The sequence below is a fragment of the Staurois parvus genome, unplaced genomic scaffold, assembly GCF_062004578.1.
Source record: "Staurois parvus isolate SC_StPar_1 unplaced genomic scaffold, SC_StPar_1.0 ptg000202l, whole genome shotgun sequence".
Taxonomy (NCBI): Eukaryota; Metazoa; Chordata; class Amphibia; order Anura; family Ranidae; genus Staurois; species Staurois parvus.
In genome coordinates, this window is record NW_028317998.1 from 966,024 (window position 1) to 988,956 (window position 22,933).

Consider the following 22,933-nt stretch of genomic DNA (forward strand, 5'->3'; position numbering starts at 1 on the left):
CAAAACACAAAACCACTGGACATCAGCATAACATCCTGTTAGTGAATACATTCAAAATTACTTGAATTTTGCTTCATAGAGGATGCATTCGCATCTACAGTCAGGTCCATAAATATTGGGACAACGACACAATTCTAACATTTTTGGCTCTATACACCACCACAATGGATTTGAAATGAAACAAACAAGATGTGCTTTAACTGCAGACTGTCAGCTTTAATTTGAGGGTATTTACATCCAAATCAGGTGAACGGTGTAGGAATTACAACAGTTTGCATATGTGCCTCCCACTTCTTAAGGGACCAAAAGTAATGGGACAGAATAATAATCATAAATCAAACTTTCACTTTTTAATACTTAGTTGCAAATCCTTTGCAGTCAATTACAGCCTGAAGTCTGGAACGCATAGACATCACCAGACGCTGGGTTTCATCCCTGGTGATGCTCTGCCAGGCCTCTACTGCAACTGTCTTCAGTTCCTGCTTGTTCTTGGGGCATTTTCCCTTCAGTTTTGTCTTCAGCAAGTGAAATGCATGCTCAAGCGGATTCAGGTCAGGTGACTGACTTGGCCATTGCATAACTTTCCACTTCTTTCCCTTAAAAAACTCTGGTTGCTTTTGCAGTATGCTTTGGGTCATTGTCCATCTGCACTGTGAAGCGGCGTCCAATGAGTTCTGAAGCATTTGACTGAATATGAGCAGATAATATTGCCCGAAACACTTCAGAATTCATCCTGCTGCTTTTGTCAGCAGTCACATCATCAATAAATACAAGAGAACCAGTTCCATTGGCAGCCATACATGCCCACGCCATGACACTACCACCACCATGCTTCACTGATGAGGTGGTATACTTAGGATCATGAGCAGTTCCTTTCCTTCTCCATACTCTTCTCTTCCCATCACTCTGGTACAAGTTGATCTTGGTCTCATCTGTCCATAGGATGTTGTTCCAGAACTGTGAAGGCTTTTTTAGATGTCGTTTGGCAAACTCTAATCTGGCCTTCCTGTTTTTGAGGCTCACCAATGGTTTACATCTTGTGGTGAACCCTCTGTATTCACTCTGGTGAAGTCTTCTCTTAATTGTTGACTTTGACACACATACACCTACCTCCTGGAGAGTGTTCTTGATCTGGCCAACTGTTGTGAAGGGTGTTTTCTTCACCAGGGAAAGAATTCTTCGGTCATCCACCACAGTTGTTTTCCGTGGTCTTCCGGGTCTTTTTTGGTGTTGCTGAGCTCACCGGTGCGTTCCTTCTTTTTAAGAATGTTCCAAACAGTTGTTTTGGCCACGCCTAATGTTTTTGCTATCTCTCTGATGGGTGTGTTTTGTTTTTTCAGCCTAATGATGGCTTGCTTCACTGATAGGGACAGCTCTTTGGATCTCATCTTGAGAGTTGACAGCAACAGATTCCAAATGCAAATAGCACACTTGAAATGAACTCTGGACCTTTTATCTGCTCATTGTAATTGGGATAATGAGGGAATAACACACCTGGCCATGGAACAGCTGATAAGCCAATTGTCCCATTACTTTTGGTCCCTTAACAAGTGGGAGGCACATATGCAAACTGTTGTAATTCCTACACCGTTCACCTAATTTGGATGTAAATACCCTCAAATTAAAGTTGACAGTCTGCAGTTAAAGCACATCTTGTTCGTTTCATTTCAAATCCATTGTGGTGGTGTCTAGAGCCAAAAATGTTAGAATTGTGTCGATGTCCCAATATTTATGGACCTGACTGTATATGTGATGGAGAGTGCGTTATAACATGCATTTTCATGCACTAATGCTTGCTGCTCATATGAATTGTGTACATGATTAAACAATCCTCCCAGATAGCCCTCAATTAATAAAACACCCGCACAGACTCTAATGCAACACAAAGAAACTTGTGCTGCGAGAACAAAAAGCACATGTGGATTTTGTGGCACAATGAAAGCCCATAGGAAATAGATCGGTGCACACAAAAAAGGTACACAAGCACCAAAGTGCGTTGATTCATGAAGACAGCTGTAACGCTGTGAAACTTTTTTTTAATTCCACCAGATTTGCCAATATGTATTTAGCCAACACTGTTTTTAAGAGAAACATTTTTGTTTAGGTAAAGGATTTTACACTGCTATTTTTCACTCTGTGTTTATCATATATTTATCATTTTTACTAGGAGTAAGAAAAACATTTACTTTACAATAAAAAAAAATAAAAATGTAATACCGGACATCCATGACATGGAGTCACAGAGTGAGAAAGCACTCCAGTAGTCGTTTGCCTTTAGACTGTGACTATATAATTGAAATTCTGCATATAGCGAGCAAAGTGAAAGTGGGGGGTGAGTTACTATTCTGACTCATTAAGTTTGAGGTATTTAGAGCTACAGACTAAGCAGTGAAATGTGTTGTATTGATATAAAATAATAAGTTCCAATGACTGCACTGTAATGGACATTGTTAGATGCCTCTATATGGGCCATCCATGGCCATGCACATCTCATACTGTTTATTATTCATGTAATTACTACTACAAAAGGCACTTAGTCTGTCATTATTCCACAGCATTGGGATAGGTGTTTTGGAGACATCAGACTATCATAGCAATTTATAATTGACCAGCTTCACTTACATGGCTATTGCTTGACTCTGGGGTAGAGCACTCAATAGCGGTTTTTCTGTGTGGGTTTTCATCTTGTGTTGGTATAGTTAAGTGTTTTAACATGTAAAGTTTTGTAAAACAGATAGGGTATACCTAGTGAATCCTAAATAACTTGCTGTTACATTTTAGGTATTGTTACCTACTTGAAAATAACCTGCTCTAATGCAACTAAGCTATAGTGCCTTGAAAAAGTATTCATATCCCTTGACATTTTCCACATTTTGTCATTTTACAATCAAAAACATAAATGTATTTTATTGGGATTTTATGTGATAGACTAACACAAGGTGGCACACAATTGTGAAGTGGAAGGAAATTTTCAAATTTGTTCACAAATAAATATCTGAAAAGTGTGGCGTGCATTTGTATTCAGCTCCCTTTACTCTGATACCCCTAACTAAAATCTAGGGGAACCAATTGCTGTCAGAAGTCACCTAATTAGTAAACCACCTGTATGTAATTTAATCTCAGTATAAATACAGCTGTTCCATGAAACCCTCAGAGGTTTGTTAGGGAACATTAGTGAACAAACACCATCATGAAGGCCTAGGAACACACCAGACAGATCAGAGAGAAGTTTAAAGCAGGGTTTGGTTATAAAAAAATATCCCAAGCTTTGAACATCTCATGAAGCACTGTTCAATCCTTCATCCAAATATGGATGACACAACTACAAACCTACCAAGACATGGCCGTCCACCTAAACTGACAGGCCGGGCAAGGAGAGCAATAATCAGAGAAGCAGCCAAGAGGCCCATGGTAACTCTGGAGGAGCTGCAGAGATCCACAGCTCAGGTGGGAAAATCTGTCCACAGGACAACTATTAGTCGTGTACTCCATAAATCTGGCCTTTATGGAAGAGTGGCAAGAAGAAAGCCATTGTTGAAAGAAAGCCATAAGAAGTCCCGCTTGGAAGAAGCCATGTGGGGGACACAGCAAACATGTCGACGAAGGTGCTCTGGTCAGATGAGACCAAAATGGAACTTTTTGGCCTAAAAGCAAAATGCTGTGTGGCGGAACACTGCACATCACCCTGAACACACCATTCCCACCGTGAAACATGGTGATGGCAGCATCATGTTGTGGGCATGCTTTTCTTCAGCAGGGACAGGGAATCTGGTCAGAGTTGATGGGAAGATGGATGGAGCCAAATACAGGGCAATCTTAGAAGAAAACCTGTTAGAGTCTGCAAAAGACTTGAGACTGGGGTGGAGGTTCACCTTTCAGCAGGACAACGACCATAAACATACAGCCAGAGCTCCAATGGAATGGTTTAGATCAAAGCATATTCATGTGTTATACTGGCCTAGTCAAAGTCCAGACCTAAATCCAATTGAGAATCTGTAGCAAGATTTGAAAATTGCTGTTCACAGATGCTCTTCATCCAATCTGACAGAGCTTAAGCTATTTTGCAAAGAAGAATGAGCAAAAATGTCACTCTCTATATGTGCAAAGCTGGTAGAGACATCCTCAAAAAGACTTGCACCTGTAATTGCAGCAAAAGGTGATTCTACAAAAACTATTGACTCAGGGGGGGCTGAATACAAATGCATGCCACACTTTTCACATATTTGTAAAATATTTTGAATATCATTTATCATTTTCCCTCCACTTTGAAATTATGTTCCACTTTGTGTTGGTCTATCACATAAAATCCCAATAAAATACATTTACGTTTTTGATTGTAAAATGTCAAAATGTGGAAAATTTCAAGGGGTATGAATACTTTTTCAAGGCACTGTAAATGTTTCTTTAATATGTTGATGCTGCTGTGCTGATGGTAAAGGTATATACAAATACCCATACATACACACATAATATACTGACCTGTAGAAGCTCCTTGGCAGAGCCTCTCCTGTCCACATCCATCTCTAGGCATCGATTTAGGAAGTCTCTGAACACAGATGACAGCCTTTCTGGGTTCTGTAACTCTGGGGTTCCATTCGTAGCTATCAGATACAGTGCCTTTACAACACACAGAAACAAATACCAGTAAAATGTTTTTGTCTGGCAGACAACTCAGATTTCAATGATTATAGAGAAATCTATTCAACAATGGCAATTTGTTGTGTGGTGGACTCTTACCCTTAAAGTAGATACAAACTGAACAACATGTAGTTTAACCACTTCCCATCCATCCTATAGCAGAAATACTGCTACAAGCCTGCATCGGTGGACAGAATCATGCATATATATATATGTGATTTTGCACTTCCAGGTAGGGGGCACACGCGAGGCGTGTGCGTGCCCTACCCACACTGCCATTTGTGGCTGTCTATCACCGGGTCCCGGTCGGTGATTACTCGCTGGTGCCTGGTGATTGCCGAGGATCTCTGACAGGGAGGAGAACTGTGTGTAAACAAAACAGTTCTCCCTGTCAGCTCGTACACAGTGCTTTGCATGGCTGTGCACAGCACAGCCATACAAAGCAGTGTGCTTACAGTGAAGCACAAACACATGGCCCCATAGTAAAACACACCCAGCACACAGTTAACCCTTTGATCGCCCCTCATGTTAACCCCTTTCTGCCCAGTGGAATTAGTACAGTGTCAGTGTTTTTTTTTAGTACTGATCACTGTATTTGTGTCACTGGGGATGCCAGTGACACCAAGTCAGTTCCCCCCAGTGTCAGAATGCCCACCGCAGTCCCGCTATAAGTCGCTGATCGCCGCCATTAATAGTAAAAATAAAAAATAAGAAAAAAAGTGGGATTTATTTTAGCAAAGACATGTAGTAGAATACATTTTGGCCGAAATTTATGATGAAATTTGATTTTTAAAATTTTTTTACTGGACATGTTTATCAGCAAAAGCCAAAAATATAGTTTTTTTCTCAAAATTGTCGGTCTTTTTTTTATAGCACAAAAAATAAAAAACCGCACAGGTAATCAAATACCACCAAAAGAAAGCTCTATTCATGGGAAAAAATGAATGTAAATTTCATTTGGTGCAGCGTTGCATGACCGCGCAATTGTCAGTTAAAGCAACACAGCGCCGTGACGCAAAAAATGGCCTGGTCAGGAAGGAGGGTAAATCCTCAGGAAAGCAAGCGGTTAATAAAGTATTGTGTATCATAAACTAATGCCATTATTTTAATAAAGTACATTTTGTTACATCTCAGTGCTGCAGGTCTTCTGCAGCATTTTCCTGTCTACATGCATGCACTTCAGCAATGTCTGCACGGCATTCCTCAAGGTATGCTGTTTGATGGTAACATCAGTGGACCATGTCTATGTAGCGTATATTAAGCAGCCACTAGCAGCCTCCATCAGAAGCTCGTGTGATATGGTAATGGGGGAGCACAACTGTGAAACAGGAATACAGCATTATTACTTTATATCAGGAGGTGCCTTTAGAAGAGCTATAATGGCAGGATCATTATGTGTTATTTTAGTGAAAACTGCCAATTTAAAAATATTGAAATTAGCTCTTTAAAGTGATTGAAAAGGTTAAAATGTTATTTTTTGAAAATAACTAGCATGTTATACGTACCTGCTCTGTACAATGGTTTTGCACAGAGCAGCCCTGATCCTCCTCTCCTTGGGTCCCCACTGGTGCAGCTGGCCCCTCCCCCCTGCTGAGTGCCCACCATAGCAAGCCGCTATGTTCTACTCAGCCCTACCCCATCCTCACTGGCTGTGATTGACAGCAGCAGGAGCCAATGGCTTCTGCTGCTGGGTCCGAGGCAATAATCAAGCTCAGGTAAGTATAGGGGAGGGCTGGGGGGAGTTGCATGCAGAAGGTTTTTTACCTTAAAGCAGAGAATGCATTAAGGTAAAACACTTTCTGACTTTACAACCACTTTAATCTACTTTAACATGTTAAAGCTTATATAAAATTTTAGAATGAAATCCAAAAAATTATTGTGCTCAGTGTGAATAAAATGAAAATATAGCACTCAAAGCAAATGGATACAAAACTGGAATTAAATTTAAAATACAATAGGTGTGCTATCTCATTAAATGTAGAATTTTAAAAACAATGGTGAATAAAAAAATATCAAAAACTCACTGAATGGACAAAGTTGCTTCAGCACAGCACTTCAATCCAGTAATCACTTCAGTATTTCCACATCACCATGTGCACAAGCTCCTTACTAAATGGAAATGAACTCTACGTTATGGCATAACCACTTGCCCTCCGGAAGATTTACCCTCTTTCATGACTAGTCCATTTTTTGCTATAAAACGCTGCGTTACTTTAACTGACAATTGCACAATCATGATCTGGGTTTTTAATTTTTCTGCGCTATAAAACAAAAAAAGAACTGAAAATTCTGAAAAAAAACCCAGTATTTTTTATTTCCTGCTATAAAACATATCCAATAAGAAAAAATGTAAATCTTATTTCTTCATAAAATTTAGGCCAATATGTATTCTGCTACACATTTTTGGTAAAAAAAAAAAATCCCAATACGCATATATTGATTAGTTTGTGCAAAAACTATAGTATCTACAAAGTATGGTATATATACACTGGAATTTTTTCTTTTGTATACTAGTGCTGGTGGCAATCAGTGACTTATAGCGAGGAAAAAAATCCAGCAGATTGCTACTGAGAGGACACAGCTCTGCCTTGTTTACCTCATCAATTGGCTGGCACTCATTGATCGGCCTCTGTTATGACTAATCACAGCAGACACGGCGCGCCCCTACACCAGGAAGTGCAAAACCGCATATATATATATATATATATATATATGTGTGTGTGTGTGATTTTGCACAGAACGGCCATCCTGTAGCAGTACATCTGCTACAGGGCGGTCGGCAAGTGGATAAAGAGGGAACCAACAAAGGCCACAGCTTGTAACACTGCTTTAATAAAATGTATTTATAGAGAGGTACACACAATGTGAAGTTTAGGAGACAAGCATGTAAGTGCCATGGTGCTCAAGTTGGAGGGCATGATGGTATCTGAGTTAGGTTCCGCCCGATGCATTTCCTTACAGGACAATGCTGTCAGGGCACAGGATCTGGGATCAAGGAACATTGTGCGTACCTCTCTATAAATAAATGTTAATTCTTTTAAACAATGTTTTTGTTACCCTCTTTACACTGGTTGATCTGAGGCTGCATCTGGGAATATTGTGAGCTTTCCTGTGGAATAGTGCTGACTGAGTTTGCCAAACAAGCTGCGACTTTTATTAGCATAAATGCTGCAGACCTCTTATAACATAGAGGTCATCTCCATTCGGTAAACAGCAATTGGTCACACCACAATGTGCTGAAAGAGCTTTTTGCATTCGCTGACTTTTTGATTTTTTTAATTCACCATTGTTTTAAAGGGATAGCACACTTATCATATTTTATATGAAATTTTAGTGATGTTTTATGAGCGGTTAGATTTCAGCCTTTAGCCGAGGTTAGAGGAACTTAATTACTGCAGCTAAATGCAGACAATGCATCCATATGGCTCCATTCACACACTGCATTTAGCAACATTTTCATAACACATGGTTTAGGAAAAAATAAAGTTGGCAGCATACAGGAGCGATGTACCGCAGTTATCTGTACATAAACACAGTTAATTGCAGTACAAAGAAAAAATAAGTAAACAGTTGCTATAGAAAACGCAAGAATTTACTAATGCAGCCAAACTCAGCTGCATGTAAACTAACGTAATCGCTGATAAACGCAATGTACAAAAGCAAGTGATCTTTGTGCCAGGAGTATTGGCATTTCAAAATAAAAAAAACATGCATTTAAAAGTGGCAGAACAACCACCCATGTGAGAGAGGCCTAATAAAAGGAGGACAATCAGACCAATCTGAAGAGAAGTTAAAAATTAAGCCACAAATTTAGTACCACAGCATACACATGCGATTTTCTATTCCCATCACTTACTCTGAGAGGGTTCTCGTTAAGGTAAGGTGGTTCTCCTTCAACCATTTCAATGGCCATGATGCCTAAAGACCAAATATCAACTTTGGGGCCATAGGCCTTTCTTGTTACCACTTCTGGTGCCATCCAGTAAGGTGTTCCCACCATTGTACTCCGTTTACTCTGCTCAGGTGTGATCTGAGCACAAAAACCAAAGTCCGCTGAAAAAGTATGAAAAAACATTCATGAAATAGGAGTTTTTTTTATAATCAGAATTTACATCTCTGTGCAGCTGTCCCTCTTACAGTCTATGAATGTGTAGTAATAAATAAACATTCTTTTTAGAGGATAAGCAAAGCAATTGATCTAATTTAAAAAGCTGAACTATATTTATGCAAAACTATTTGCTTACAAATAACAGCTTAAAGTGTCAGTTCAGTCAGTTATAGTTGAAAAATTAGATCTGTTCTTGAAAACAACAGGTATGAAAGCATAACAATGAAATAAATAAATAAATAAATCAAACATTACTAAAGAATAGTTATTTATGTGGAGTTTGAGCCTAAATAGATATGGGCACATGAAACTGTTGTACTCACTAAGTTTTACTGATCCATCCATCCCAAGCAGGATGTTGTCACTTTTAATATCTCTGTGTATCACTTGGTTTGAATGCAAGAAGTCCAGGGCTTGTAGGCACTAAAACAAGGATATAATGAAGTAAAACAAAACAAAACAAAAACCATTACAACAAACCCTTATTTTAGATTCAAATTGTGTAATGCAATTTGTTATCCTGGGGAAAGCCACCTGAAAAGGTCTGAAAAGCTTATTCAATCTCTGTTGTCCCACCACCCCATTCCAGAGGTAAGAAGTGCTGGAAGTTGTATGTTCTCTTTTGCCTCCTTCCATTCAGTTGCACATTCACACTTGGGTGAGCCAAGCTTACAGGATTCAGGAACATTTATCTGGCAACCTTTACGGAAGTTGACTTAGATTTTATATTATTACAAAAAAAACAAACGTTGCACCAAAGCCAAGAGAATAATTAAATCATTATTTACTGTAAATGATTATCAGAGAATCATTAAGTGTGTAAGGAGCAGCCCATACATCAAATATGAGTTGTTTACTAGCATAAAGTTTCAGATTACACTAATGCATAGAGAAATTTGCTAATCGGAGCAGCTCCAAACAACAAGGAAAAGCTGTCTTGTGCTTAGCATTTACTAAGTGTTTTAAGCTGGATATGTCCGCATTAATGTTTGCAATCTTATACTGTATGAGGAGGTGTGGGTTCATAATGAAGATGAGTTACATGACCCTGTATGACCCCCACGTTTGACATGCACTGTAGTGAATACATCAAAGCTATATCAGTACAACCATATCACCAACACAGGTCTGCAATGCTTAGATGTTTTAATCAACTAGAACTGTATTCACTGTATATTTATATATATCATAAGCCCCACAAGGTACCATCACCCTGCCTAATTTGAGACATTTGTAAAAAGTAAAAGCACCTTTGTGGTTAAAACCAAACATAAGTTGCACCTCATACTGGGATTATGCAGTGCTTAATTTAAATATAACACATGCCTTGATGGAAGTGCCTGAAAGTATGTAAAAAAGGAAATGTGCCACAAGGAAGAAGAGAGCTGGCTGTTTTTTCAGTTTTGTATGAAACGGGGAACCCTAGAATCCCTTTAGATGTGCATACTTTATGAATAAAAAAAAACTTGTTTCCAGTGTGTCACCAGAGACCCAGTAGTACCCCCATTGGAAGGCAATTGCAGCTGTATTGCCTCTCGTAAAGCATAGATGAATGTAAAGCCAGGCCATCAATTACAGCCTTATTCTGGGTTTATGCTAACCTGACATGGATCTAAATTCAGCTGGTTCAGCAGGGACCGGACGAATTATGATCCATGTGTGGCCACTGCAGTTGAACAGAAGTCGATTTACTGATTGACTTCTGTTTAATTGCCTTGTCGCTCTATTTTTGCTAGATCAGCACCACAGGCAATAGGCTGAAGCCTGATCAGTGTATTCTGATGGCAGGGAAGTCTCCCTGCTGTCAGAATACAATGACACAGTGGGAAGGATTCCAGCATTCATATTGAATGTGTGGATGGGGGAATGAGGTCAGTTTTATTTGTTCAACCCATTGACTGAACAAAAAAAACTGACCCATGTGTGGCCAGCTTTAATGTCTAAGTCACCTTAGCCTTTCCTGTGACAATCATGTGTCACTGTTCTCTGCGGGGCAGCAAGCATATATTACCAATCAGGGGGAGTGGTTGAGGTGGAGAGGAGTGTTGACTTCTGACAAAAAGATAAAAGTTGCATATGTGTAACAGTGTTCTTTAGCTGCCTTCGTGTTTCGGGAAAAGAGGAAGTGATGGTGGAATAGCTGATGGAGCACATAATTCACTTTAAAACTATAAACTCACCTCTCGACAGACAGCGGCAATTTGTCCTTCATCCATACACGTTTCTGTTACAACATCAGTTAAAGATCCTCCAGCTAGGTACTCCATCACTACCCAGAGTTCATCCCCCACCAGATAACTGCAGGGCACAATAAAGTGTATAAAATTATTAACACAATGTAAATGACTAAAAAATTGGACTGAAAAAAAGAAACAAAACCATAAAATGCATCCATAATATGCTTAATACAGCCCTGTAACAAAAGTGTGTATGACTATTTTGCTCAACCCCTTAAATCAATATTAAGTTTTTGTAAAGCCATGGTTTTGCACAGAGCAGCTCCAAATCTCCACTTCTCAAGTTTCCCACAGGAAATCTTGGCTCCTTCCCCCCACTAAGTGCCCACCATAGCAAACCACTTTACCCCCCTTATTTTTTTGTGTCTTGTTATTTGCTAACCTATTGATTAGCATGACTCCCTCCTCGCCCTCTTGGGTTACATTTTCATGCTCGATTCTCAAACTGGCTACTAGCAAACTACTGGAGGGGAGAAACCCTGTATTGGCTACTTCTCATATGTTAACTGGATCCCTGCCCAGGTATAGGTTTGCCAACTTCAATGCTGCTTTGGATCCACCTATAGGCCACCGATAGCTGACTTGAATGTACCTACTATTCGACTTTTATTTTGTATCACATGTTGCTTTTCCTACTCCTGAGGTGGAGGTAGTTAACATTCTGTAGCTTAGTTTTGTTTTCTTTGTTGCATCCTGTCTCTGTAGGGTTGCAGGAAGGAAATTTGTACAATTCCTCCATCAACTCAGACAGTGCTGATAGGGGAATCCCTCCTGCCGGGACATTGTCTTATACCAGCGGGGGAGCGGGTGGGGGAAGTTGTCCCTGTCCGGAGAAGACAGTGATTATTGCTAGCGGCTATAGCAGCTGCTAGCGATAATCGCAAGTGAATTTGACAGGCGGGTTATATCCAAGTTGATCGATCAACCAACTTGGTACATTCAGCCTGCCCACACTCAGTTCAAATCTCGGCCGGTTCTTGCTGAACTGGCCAAGATTCAAACCATCTATGGCCAGCCTTAGACTGTAAAATTCCTACATGTACATTTTGCTGAGCCTTATTCTTGTACATTGTGTACGTTGCTCATTCTGTTCTATTATTTTTTTTTTTTTCAATAAACAAATTGTGAAAGAAAACTGAAAGTTATTATGCATCAAAAACTGCACTATTAATTTCACACACACATTCATACAGTTCATGTCAATGACTAGCATTTGGGGATTGGCAGTTGTCATACCAGATGCACTATTCTTCACGTTGTTAAGAAGACTGAAGATAAACAGGAAGAATGGTGTTAAACATTCTGCCCACTGTTTAAGGCATACATCTATTTTAAAAATAAATTAGGCAGTAAATATGCAGGCTGCTAGGTAAGTGGTTCTCTGTGGTCATCTGCTGGCCATAACTGTTTTCTGCTCCTAACAAATACCTTCAACGGAATTGATGGAAGTGGTTACCCAGTGGTCATTTGATCACACACAGCATCAGCCTGAATGTGATGTTAAAACCAGCGATCAAAAAATAAAACCAAAGAAAATAGTCACAAAAGCCTTCATGCAGATACTGTATTCCTATTCTTCACAGTAACCCATAATCCTATAGCAGCCTCTCTCAACTTTTTTTTTTACTTTGGAGGAGTCTAGAAATTATTTTAGGCCTCAGGAAAACCCTTCTGAAATTTTTATTTCTTCATTTTTTTTATTTTTATATTTCAGCTCGAGGTACAAGTGTTAATTTCAGTGACAAAAATATTTGTCATAATTTTCATCAGCTGCATGTTTTCAGCGAGAAAAACTATGATGAAAATCAATTCCAATTTAGCCAATGAACAAAAACTAAACGTAAATGTTAGGGAGGGATGTTTACCCACCTGAACTTCCACTTCCTCGGAGATCCACCTGTCTGCTAAAGCCCCATCCCCCTCAGCAAACTGTACTGGCTAAGAGACACAGGCTCTCTGCCTGCTGCCTGTGCCTGAGAGTTCTGGAACCATGCCCTGCAAACCACAGATGAGGAACTCCTTCATCGGCTTCGTGTCTGTCTGGATGTAATGTGGTGAGTGTTTCCCCTCCCAGCAAGGTAGCAGTGCTTAGCACTGTGTATAATAACAGCCCCTAGCTGTCCCCACTTGCAGCCTAAATCTGTGTCTGTAGTGCATGCTCAAACCTTAATACCATAAATGATAACATGTTATTAGATTTAGACTCCAGGAGTATATTAATTTTGAAATTCTACAGAAATCCTTAAATAATGCATTACAATTTACTAAACCCATTAGAGTTTAGTTGACTGAAATGTAGTGGAGATTTTAGCTGACTAAAATACGACTAAAACTAAAACAATTCAGATGACTCAAATATGACTAAAACTAAAATGGCATTTTAGTCAAAAGACTATGACTAAAACTAAATCAAAATGAACACTGCAAGGTGCATTAGTGTGACCACTAAGTAGCAGAAAGAAAACAATGAAGAATGTGGCACATATAGAGTATTTAACTCCTACAGCTGATCATTTTTTATTACCTTTATGCTATATGTGCCAAATTTGCACAAAATAATAATTATGAAATGAAACAAATTATAATACTAGAAAATACGAAGGCAATTAAATGTTACAAAACCCACAAAAGTAAAATCAGTCTGTACATCAAGTAATGCATGCTTGCTATACTAACTGTGGAACCTAATGGGTTAATCCTCTGCATTGTGTAAAAAGGCGGTTTGATCCTGACTTCTTTGATCCTCCCTTTCTTCTAGCATCCCCCTCTTTTCTCCTGATCAGATATATCATGCGGAGTCACTCTGCACATGCCCAGTTTGGTGTGTATTGCTAGAATTTTTTTTATTCTTGGGAGAGTGCATGTGATCAGCACAGGGCCAATCAGCACTGTCCAAACATAGGTCAGGGGTTCTGCATCCTCCTAGAGCAAAATTTTAATTCCTCCTACAAACTTTAACATGTGCTCTGCTGGACACTGATAGAAGTCACAAGACTACTGATGAGAAAGGGTATTTAGCAGTTCACATTTACTAGAATAATTGCACTTCCATGTTTGTGTACTCTGGGAGACCAAAGTGTGAATGCAGGATCCGGGGTTTAGTAACACTTTAATATTGTAGGGTTTCCTTACACTAGTAGGCATTTCTCTAGTGACTATTAGTGTAAAGAAACACTGAAACATTCATTATCTGTGTTTATTTTCTGTCCAATATAATAATTCCTTTCATTTCAAAGATTGAAAAAAGTTTGTCATGTAGAGCAGGAGAATGTTATAAAATAATCCACTGTAGGAGGTAAATACTATGTATTGCCTTTTTAAAGTAGAACTATAGGCAAATCTTTTTTTTTTTCAATTATTTTAGATGGAGCAAGGGAGGGTTATAACCCCTGTCAGATTTTCTTTTCCCATCTGTATACCATTGCGGAGATTTCTCTTCACTTACTGTCAAACAGGAAATTAGAGGAAATCCCTGCAAAAGAAGGGAATTCCTTGGGGACCCCCAGGTCACCAGAAGTAGTGTCCCCATTAAAAAGATTTTTCCACTATAGCTTTTCTGGCGACAATCCAAAATTTGGGGTTTTCTTTTACTTTCAATTTCAATGAAAATGGTAAACCGGTCCAATTGAGAGGGTGAATCTCTTTAACAGGGGCTCCGACTGCAATAAAAACTGACAAGTGTTCTAGTCCCTCTCCACTCTGTCCTCTAGTTTAAATACTCTAAATTACAGATCAGTGAAAAAGCTTCCTATTCCATTGTTGGCCATTGTAGTGCCACTGGTAGTCAGTGTAGAAGTAACCCCTTTCTTACTAAACTAAATGTCAGTGGAAAATTCTGCCCCTAGAAGTGTAGGTGAGAGATCAAATATATCACTGTTTAAGGAACCCCTAGTAACTTGTGGGGGAACCCTAAGGTTCCACAGAACTCTGGTTGAGACAGGTAGTTCTGTAGGGTGTGATATTTGGATATACTGTGTGACCATTTTTCGAGAATTCTGAATGCTTTCTGACACTTCATGGAGCTTTATCCTTCAACTGCTGACTAAAAGTCTTAAAAATACCTAAAAAACATTATAGATGTTTGTCAAGAATTTAAATGTACCACCCATAAGCACTTAGCTTTAAACTAAATCCGTTACAACCCTGGGCAATTCAAACATATAAGAACAATATGCATAAAAACAAGCTACCTTCAAAAGTAATTGGAAGTAGTGAAGCCCCAACAGTTAGAGAAATGATGGTTACTAGAGGCGCCCATGACTGACAAATGTGTTTCTTGATAATGTTGGGGACTTTTTTATAACAGGAGGGAGTCCGAGATCCCTACCAAAACAATCTAGGCAGGATGTTTTCAAATTTTAACCTGAAATATTTATCTTAGGGCTCGTTCACACTAGGCTGTTTTGCCAACGCTTGCCAAACGCCCCTATAGCGTTTGGCAAGCGTTGGTCCGGCGTTTGCGGAACGTTATTAACGCTCGGCAAACGCTCCGCAAACGCCGCATGCGCGGTTTAGCGGCGGTTGCTAGGCGTTTGCCGAGCGTTAATAACTCCCCACAAACGCCTATAATGCAGTTTGAGTGGTGTTACCGCTCCGCAAACGCCCCGCAACCCCGTCGCAACCGCACCGCAAACGCCGGCCGGGCGTTTGCGAAGCGGCACCATAGACGAGAATAGGAGGCTTCAAAGCCTCCTGACTCGTCCAGAGGCGTCCGTTTTGCCGCGACGCGACGCAAACGCTCCCGTTAGAACAGCACCATGTGCTGTAATGTGCAGAATTGGCAGAGGCGTTTGGGAAGCGGTAAAAACGCTTACCAAACGCCTCTCTGCCGCCTGCACACAAGGCTAGTGTGAACGTAGCCTAAAAGCGGTAGTAAACCACAAGAAAAAAAAAAAGTCCCATGCAAGCTAATGTCATAATGTGAAAGTATGCATCGCCCATCTTATGGAGAGTCCCTCTAGTTTCTAGAAAAGTCCCTGTAAAAATGATCATTTCTGTCAAGCATGGCCTTAGCTTCTAAACATTTTTATTAAAACAGAGAACTTGACCAAAAGGATATCTAAAAAAAGGAAATCTAGTTGCTATAGGTTACTGCACATCTGAACTGTTTTAACCACATTAGCTCCAGACGTTTTTACCCCCTGCTTGACCAGGCCATTTGTTTGCCATTTAGCTCTGTGCTACTTTAACTGGTAATTGTGCAGTCAAGCAACACTGTACCCAAACAAAAATGTATAGGTTTCTTTTGGTGGTATTTTATCACTGCTGGTTTTTTTTTATTATTATATAAACAAAAAAACCCAAAATTTTGAAAAAAAAAACCCAATATGTTTTACTTTCTTCTATAAAATATATCCAATATAAATAAAAAAAAAATCAAATTTCTTCATAAATTCAGGCCAAAATGTATTCTTTGGTAAAAAAAAATCAGAATAAGTGTATATTGATTGGTTTGAGCGAAAGTTATTGCATCTTCAAAACTATGAGATATATATATATATATATATATATATATATATACACATATATATATACACACACATACATACACTGGATTTTTTTTTTGTTTGTCTTTAACTACTATTGGTGGTGTTCAGCGACTTATAGCGGGACTGTGATAGTGTGGACAATCTGACACTACCTGACACTGGGTAGGAACTGGCTAATTGACACTGACTTCTCCAGTAACACCAATACAGTGATCAGTGATAGTACTATACACTGTTACTGTACTAAGGACACAGGATGGGAAGGTGTTAACATCTAGGGGCAATCAAAGGGATAACTGTATGCCTAAGAAGTGTTAACACATGTATTATGTGCTGCTTTTTACTAAAAATCTCTTTGTTCCTTCTCCCTGCTTTGCAAGGAGAATGAACAAAAAGATTGTTCCCTCTGTACAGCCCTGTGTTAATTGTCAACACAGATCTTGGGCTGTGATTGAAAACAGCCCACAATGCTGTGTCCTGGGTAAAATATATTAAAATACCATGAAACTGAACAGTTGCCAGCCTATTAAAACAAACTACTGTGTGAAAATCATGTATGCATGCGGCCTTAATTTATTAAAATGCATGTATTTTGTTAATTTAAGTGCGTATTTACAAAAATACTTACCTTAGCAAATTTTTAGCCAATAAACTGCAACACTGTTGATTCCTTTGCAACAGCGCTTGCTGTTCAGAAATGATTGGGGCAGCTGTCAAATTTTTGGGTGTAAATAGTAATGCATGCCTGAACAATAATGCAGTGGTCCAGATAATAACAGACTCTCATATTGCTTTGTAACATCATTAGTTACTGCTTTTCTGCCAATTCACAACCAGCCACAAAGTATATGCAAATTATTTCATGGAAAAATGCCACTCACCTGTCTAAATAATTCACAATGTTAGGATTTTTATTTTCCCTCATGACCAGGATCTCATTAATTATTAATTCTTTTTTGGGTTGCTGCTGCAGGTTCATTTGCTTTATTGCTACCTAAAAAAGGAGAGAATTATATAAAATAGAGGAATTTCAAAGTGAAATAAGGCAGTGAACACTTAATAGTTTCCAAGAAATACTGCTACAATTGTAAAATGGTCCTCATCGAGCTGCAATAATACGTAAAGTGGAACTTCACTCTTTCAATCCACTTTGACTATTTTTAATCCTTATGCTGCTAATATTATAAATTGACAGGAAATTATATTATATTTACTTGTTTAAATTTTTTTCTAAATTTCTTCAGTCACTTCCTAGTTTCTGGCCTAGGCAAATGATGTCATATATCCCAGGAGCATTCAGGAAGGGGTTTCCCAGCCAAGCACACCCTCTTTCTTTGCTTTGAATATTAAGAATTAAAAAGCATTTTTGATTTGTGGTGCTCAGATGTGTTGTAGTTCCACTTTAGGGACCTTAAAGCAACCCTTTATTTTCTAGTATTTACAGAAACCGATGTAAAATGTAAATCAATCTAACACAACTCAACAGTGCACAATTATTGAACAAAACCTCTGCCTCTGTTTGCTCTAATGAAGAGGGTTCTGCCTTGGAAAAGTGCGTTCTGCCTCGCTCTATGCATATGGGCATCACCTATGCAGTACATCGCACTAAACTGTAATTGTTGGATCACTGATGTACTTCTTTTTACTTATGTTTGTAAGTATAATTCCATGTTTCATTCAAATAAAATGATTTATTGTAATGCATTAGGCTGGTGCGCCCTCGCTCTGCATGTTTTGTTTTACCTTACCTAAGCTTTTCCCGTATTTGAAGAGGGCAGCAAAGCGAGTTATTCAGCAGATTTTTGATGAAGCATCTGATCTGAAGATTTTTTCAGCTGATTTCTCCCTTTTTTTAATTTGTGCCATTGACTTTTATGTGTGTTTAAGATTAGTGGGTCGCCTATCCCTTTAGTGCTGATATTTATCTTTCATGTGTTTGAACAAAACGTCTACTCAAATGTGTCCCAAGACCAGGTCATTTTCTTGCTAGGTACCAACTTATTGCCTCTCTTCCATTATAGAGAGGGTGAAGCTAGGTTATCACTTACAGGCAAAAGATCAAAGACAATTATGCCCTTTCTGTCACTGCTCATTGCATTTATCAGTGGCCAGAGCGAGTGGATAGAGATGAAGGTGACAATTTAGCTTCTAATTTTTTCAGGTCCTTTTTTGGGACCATACTGCACTGAAAATGCCTATAATGTAACATGCAATTACATGCATTTTTATATGCATTGTGATGCATTTATATGTATTAATGTGTGTTGCTGTGAGAACAAGGCACATAGAAAGCCACTATTTTCTATGTATCTTTGCAGACACATGCACTTATCCAGTGCAGAAAATTGTAGGTCACTGGATATGGTAGGAACGAGCCTGAAAAAAAAAAAAAGGTGCATTTCTAACAGCATGGTTTAGTCTGCTTGGACTGTACATTTAGCAGAAAGGTGCAGTGTGTTTTACAGCTTATGGAGCAGAATATGAAGAAAACACTGCTCTATAATATTATTGTGTGTTGTTTTAGAATGCCTTAAGATCTAAATACGTACACTCTAATCACTACACCATGCTCAATCGGGTTCATCGTATCTTAACATGAGTGAAGTATAACCAATTGCGAGAACATTCATCATGCAGTATCTTGTCAAATGATTCTGTACAAGCAACCCCTCTGCAAACTGCATAAGTTTGTTCTGTAAATAAGGAACGGTTTTGTTTTTTTAGCTCAAATTCAGGGCAATTCATAGCAAATGGATACCAACAGCTACAGAGGTTTACCAAGCAGGGCAGCCAGCTTTACCGGTCCAAAACCAATGTAAAAATTAAAGCTATTCATTGGGTAACCTGTATGTCCTATTGAGTCCAAATATAAAACCTTCATGTTTGGCTGGACTATACCTTTTAAAACATTACATTAATAGAGGAATGTAATAAAGACTGGAAGATCACGGGATCAATACATAAACCACAAAAATTGTAGAAAAAACAACAATGCAGAGCGTATGTGGATTACATAAAATGATGGCTTGATAAGTCTAGAATTATAACAAGATTTACATGCAGCCTACCTCTTGGCCTGTAGCAATGTCTATAGCTGTGTACACTGTACCAGAAGCTCTGTAAGACACAAAGATCATAGCAGATGATTTGCATGTTTATGAGATCTGTTAGCCTCCATATTTCTCTATTCTATTCCAATAACAATTACAGTTTTACAGACATATTGAAGTACAGTATAGGTTTATGCTTTGTGTTGAAATGTAATTGCTTTAACTCTGACAAAATACTTTTATTACTGCCTGTAAATTGTTATTGAAATTCACAGCAGTGTTAGCATCGGAAAAGGTGCAGGATGAAAGACCCAACCCTTTGCTACACAAAGACAGGTCCACCATGACAATCAACATAAATGTATCACACCTCGTTTGTTTATGCAGCCAAACCTGCCCATGGTCAGCACTGGAATTGCAGCACTGCCATATCTGTGTAGAAGTTGAAGATGCTAGACTGTAGTTTCAGGGGAAAAAAAAAGATTAAGAAAAGTATCTTCCATCTTTATTGACAGTAATGAGCTGCCCACTCAAGCTTTCTGGGATTCTCATTTGCAAAACTTCTACACAGATTTATATGAAGTCTGTGAAATGGTCATGAGTGATATCTGACTGGTTAGTCACTGCAGGAGATGAGAATCAACATGGTGGCCTTGTGATGCCTTTGTAGAGAGAAACCAAAAGCTAGGATGATATTAATCTAAAGGCAAGTTGTTTTTATTTTAATCTCAGTTACATCATTATCCCTTTTCTGTTCTGCAAAACTTAGAATACATTATTTGCTGTTCTTTTATGAGACCTCATTAGATTCCTAACTTCAAAAAACATGAGTTAATATATGTGTGACACAGGCAAAAATAAACAGACTGGGCATGTCCAAGCGAGTAAAGGTAATTTCATTGTTTTATTTCATGTAGCTCTATGAACTATAACAACCCCATCTCCACGAGGAGGCAGTATATAACCATCAGTAATGTGGCTGTACTGTAAAATGAATGTTAAAACTGATGTATGAAATATGTCATTTCAGAAGCCACATTACTATAATTCATTGTATTAGGATTGGTTCACGCCTATAATTTTTGCATTTTTACCACGTTTTGCGTTTTTTTCAACTTTTTTTTTGTTAAAGTGTAAAATGTTTTGTTGCTGGGCAGAAAAAAAAACCCAAAATGAAGCAAAAACGCATTAAATGAGTTTCAGCAGCTTCTCCATTGAACTCTATTGTAGCAAAATCGCTGAATTGTGCATTAAAAAAGTCCTTGACCTTTTCCAAAAAAGCAGCAGCTCAAAAAAGCTTAGATGTGAACATGCCCCATGTTAAATGGACTGTGAAAAAAAAGCACTAAAAAATGCATAAGTGTGAACCAGGGGTAAGGCTAGGTTCACACTGATGCGGCTCTGCGAGCCATGTTTTGAGCAGGTATGGCAGCCCATTCATGCGAATGGGCTGCCGTGCCTCCTAAAGTGCAGGGAAAAGATCCCTGCACCATTTCTGGAACCACAAATCCTTCTTTCTCTTTATGTAATCCCAGACAGACTCCATGATGTTGAGATCAGGACTGACATTGGCTGCATGTTTGGGGTCATTGTCCTGCTGCAGAAAAATTTGGGGCCAATCACATTCCTCCCTGATGGTGCAGAATGGTATTACTCAGCACTGGAAATATAACTGATCCTGACCAAAATCTATTTGCAGAAATGCAACGCTAAACATGCAAGGAACCTACACCATACTTCACTATTTCCTGCCAACACCCATTATTGTACCCCTCTCCTGCCCTTCGGTGAACAAACAGCTTCCTGCTGCAGCCAAATAATTACAATTTAGACTCAATGTTCCAGAGTACCTGCTACCATTTTTCTGCACCCCAATTCCCAGGTTTAAAAAATAAGCTAATTACACTGCTATTTATGAAAGCATTCTCAATTTATATCATTATTTCACACCTGCTTAAAACCTCTGCGCACACACACTGATCAGCCATAACTTTATGACCACCCACTCAATATGGAGTAGGTCCCCTATTTGCCACCACAACAGCCCTGGCCTGTTGAAGCATGGACACCGCTAGACCCACAATTTGAGTTGGGACACCCATGGATCAAGAATGGTTTGAGGAACACAACAAGTTTGAAGGTGTTGACTTGGCCTTCTTCCCCATAGTGCATCCTGGTGCCATCTCTTCCCCAAGTAAGTGACGTACATGTTCCCAGCCATCCACATTATCAGACCAGGCTACCTTCTTCCATTGCTCCGTGGTCTAGTTCTGATGCTCATGTGCCCATTGCAGGCGCTTTTAACTATGGACACAGGTCAGAACGGGTACCCTGACTGACTTTCAGAAGCTATTGTAACAAGAAAATCAATGTTATTCACTTAACCAGTCAGTGATTATGTTATGGCTGATCAGTGTGTGGATAGATAGATAGATAGATAGATAGATAGATAGATAGATAGATAGATAGATAGATAGATAGATGGACAGACGGACGGATGGACAGACAGACAGACAGATATTTTTTTTTTGACTGGACTGCATGCCTGACATCACCATTAGCTTGTATCTCATCTCATGTTTCTAAATCAACACTAAAAATAAATGCATTGGCTGTCTCACAAAACCCCATTACCTGTTCTATCCTGCCAAGAAATGCTTCACAAGGAGAAATACAATAAAGAGTGTGTCAGCTGTCAGATGAAGAAGCACACAAGGCCGGACAGGAGACGTTAAGGAATAAAAGGGACAGAATATGAGACAGGAGTTTATTTACTAAATCTGGAGAGTGCAACATCAGGCTCACATCTCCAGAAAAAACAATCAGATTCTAACCTTAGCTTGTTCAATTAAGCTTTGGCAATAAAACCTAAAAGCTGAATGGTTTCTATGCAGAAGTCAGCTTGAGTTTGCACTCTCCCACTTTAGTAAATAAACCCCATCGTGAAACATGCTGAATGAGGATCACCTGGCATCCACGGCAAGAATTGTACTGGAATCATATTATGTAGGTAAATTGATCTTTACAGTCACTTTGAAAACTAAAAAATTTAGGCTAACATTTGCCACAATTTACTTATTTTTAGGTTTTTGTTTTCCTTTTTTTTTCTTTTTTCAGTTACAGGTTACTGCAAATGTTTAATGGAGAGTGGTGAAACAAATTGGTACGATATAAATCAATTCTATGCTTCTGATGCATCTTTCAGTAAGTCCAGAGCCAAGCAGTTATGAGTTATTTCGGATCCTACAGACTCCAACCCACAGAACACTATAGGAAATTCAGACATTTGGGCAGAGAAAACTGCAGACCAGTAATACTCTTTGTATTGAACTGGTAGAATGTACTGGACAATTAGCATCACACAGGCAAGTGAGACACCAAACTCACCTCACTCTGCTCTACCAGTCATCG

General features: G+C 39.0%; 1 protein-coding gene across 4 annotated transcripts in view; it reads right to left on the reverse strand.

Annotated features, from left to right (window-relative positions):
• PAK3 (p21 (RAC1) activated kinase 3) overlaps window positions 1-22,933 on the reverse strand; it is a 224,141-nt gene that overhangs the window by 9,079 nt on the left and 192,129 nt on the right. For all 4 annotated transcript variants that reach the window (XM_089678264.1, XM_089678267.1, XM_089678266.1 and 1 more), the window contains 6 exons: window positions 19,541-19,589; window positions 17,354-17,466; window positions 10,927-11,044; window positions 9,070-9,169; window positions 8,495-8,691; window positions 4,480-4,617 (listed from right to left, as the gene is read on the reverse strand). In XM_089678264.1, coding sequence (XP_089534390.1) covers window positions 4,480-4,617; window positions 8,495-8,691; window positions 9,070-9,169; window positions 10,927-11,044; window positions 17,354-17,466; window positions 19,541-19,589 — 715 coding nt within the window. The remainder of the gene's footprint in view (window positions 1-4,479; window positions 4,618-8,494; window positions 8,692-9,069; window positions 9,170-10,926; window positions 11,045-17,353; window positions 17,467-19,540; window positions 19,590-22,933) is intronic.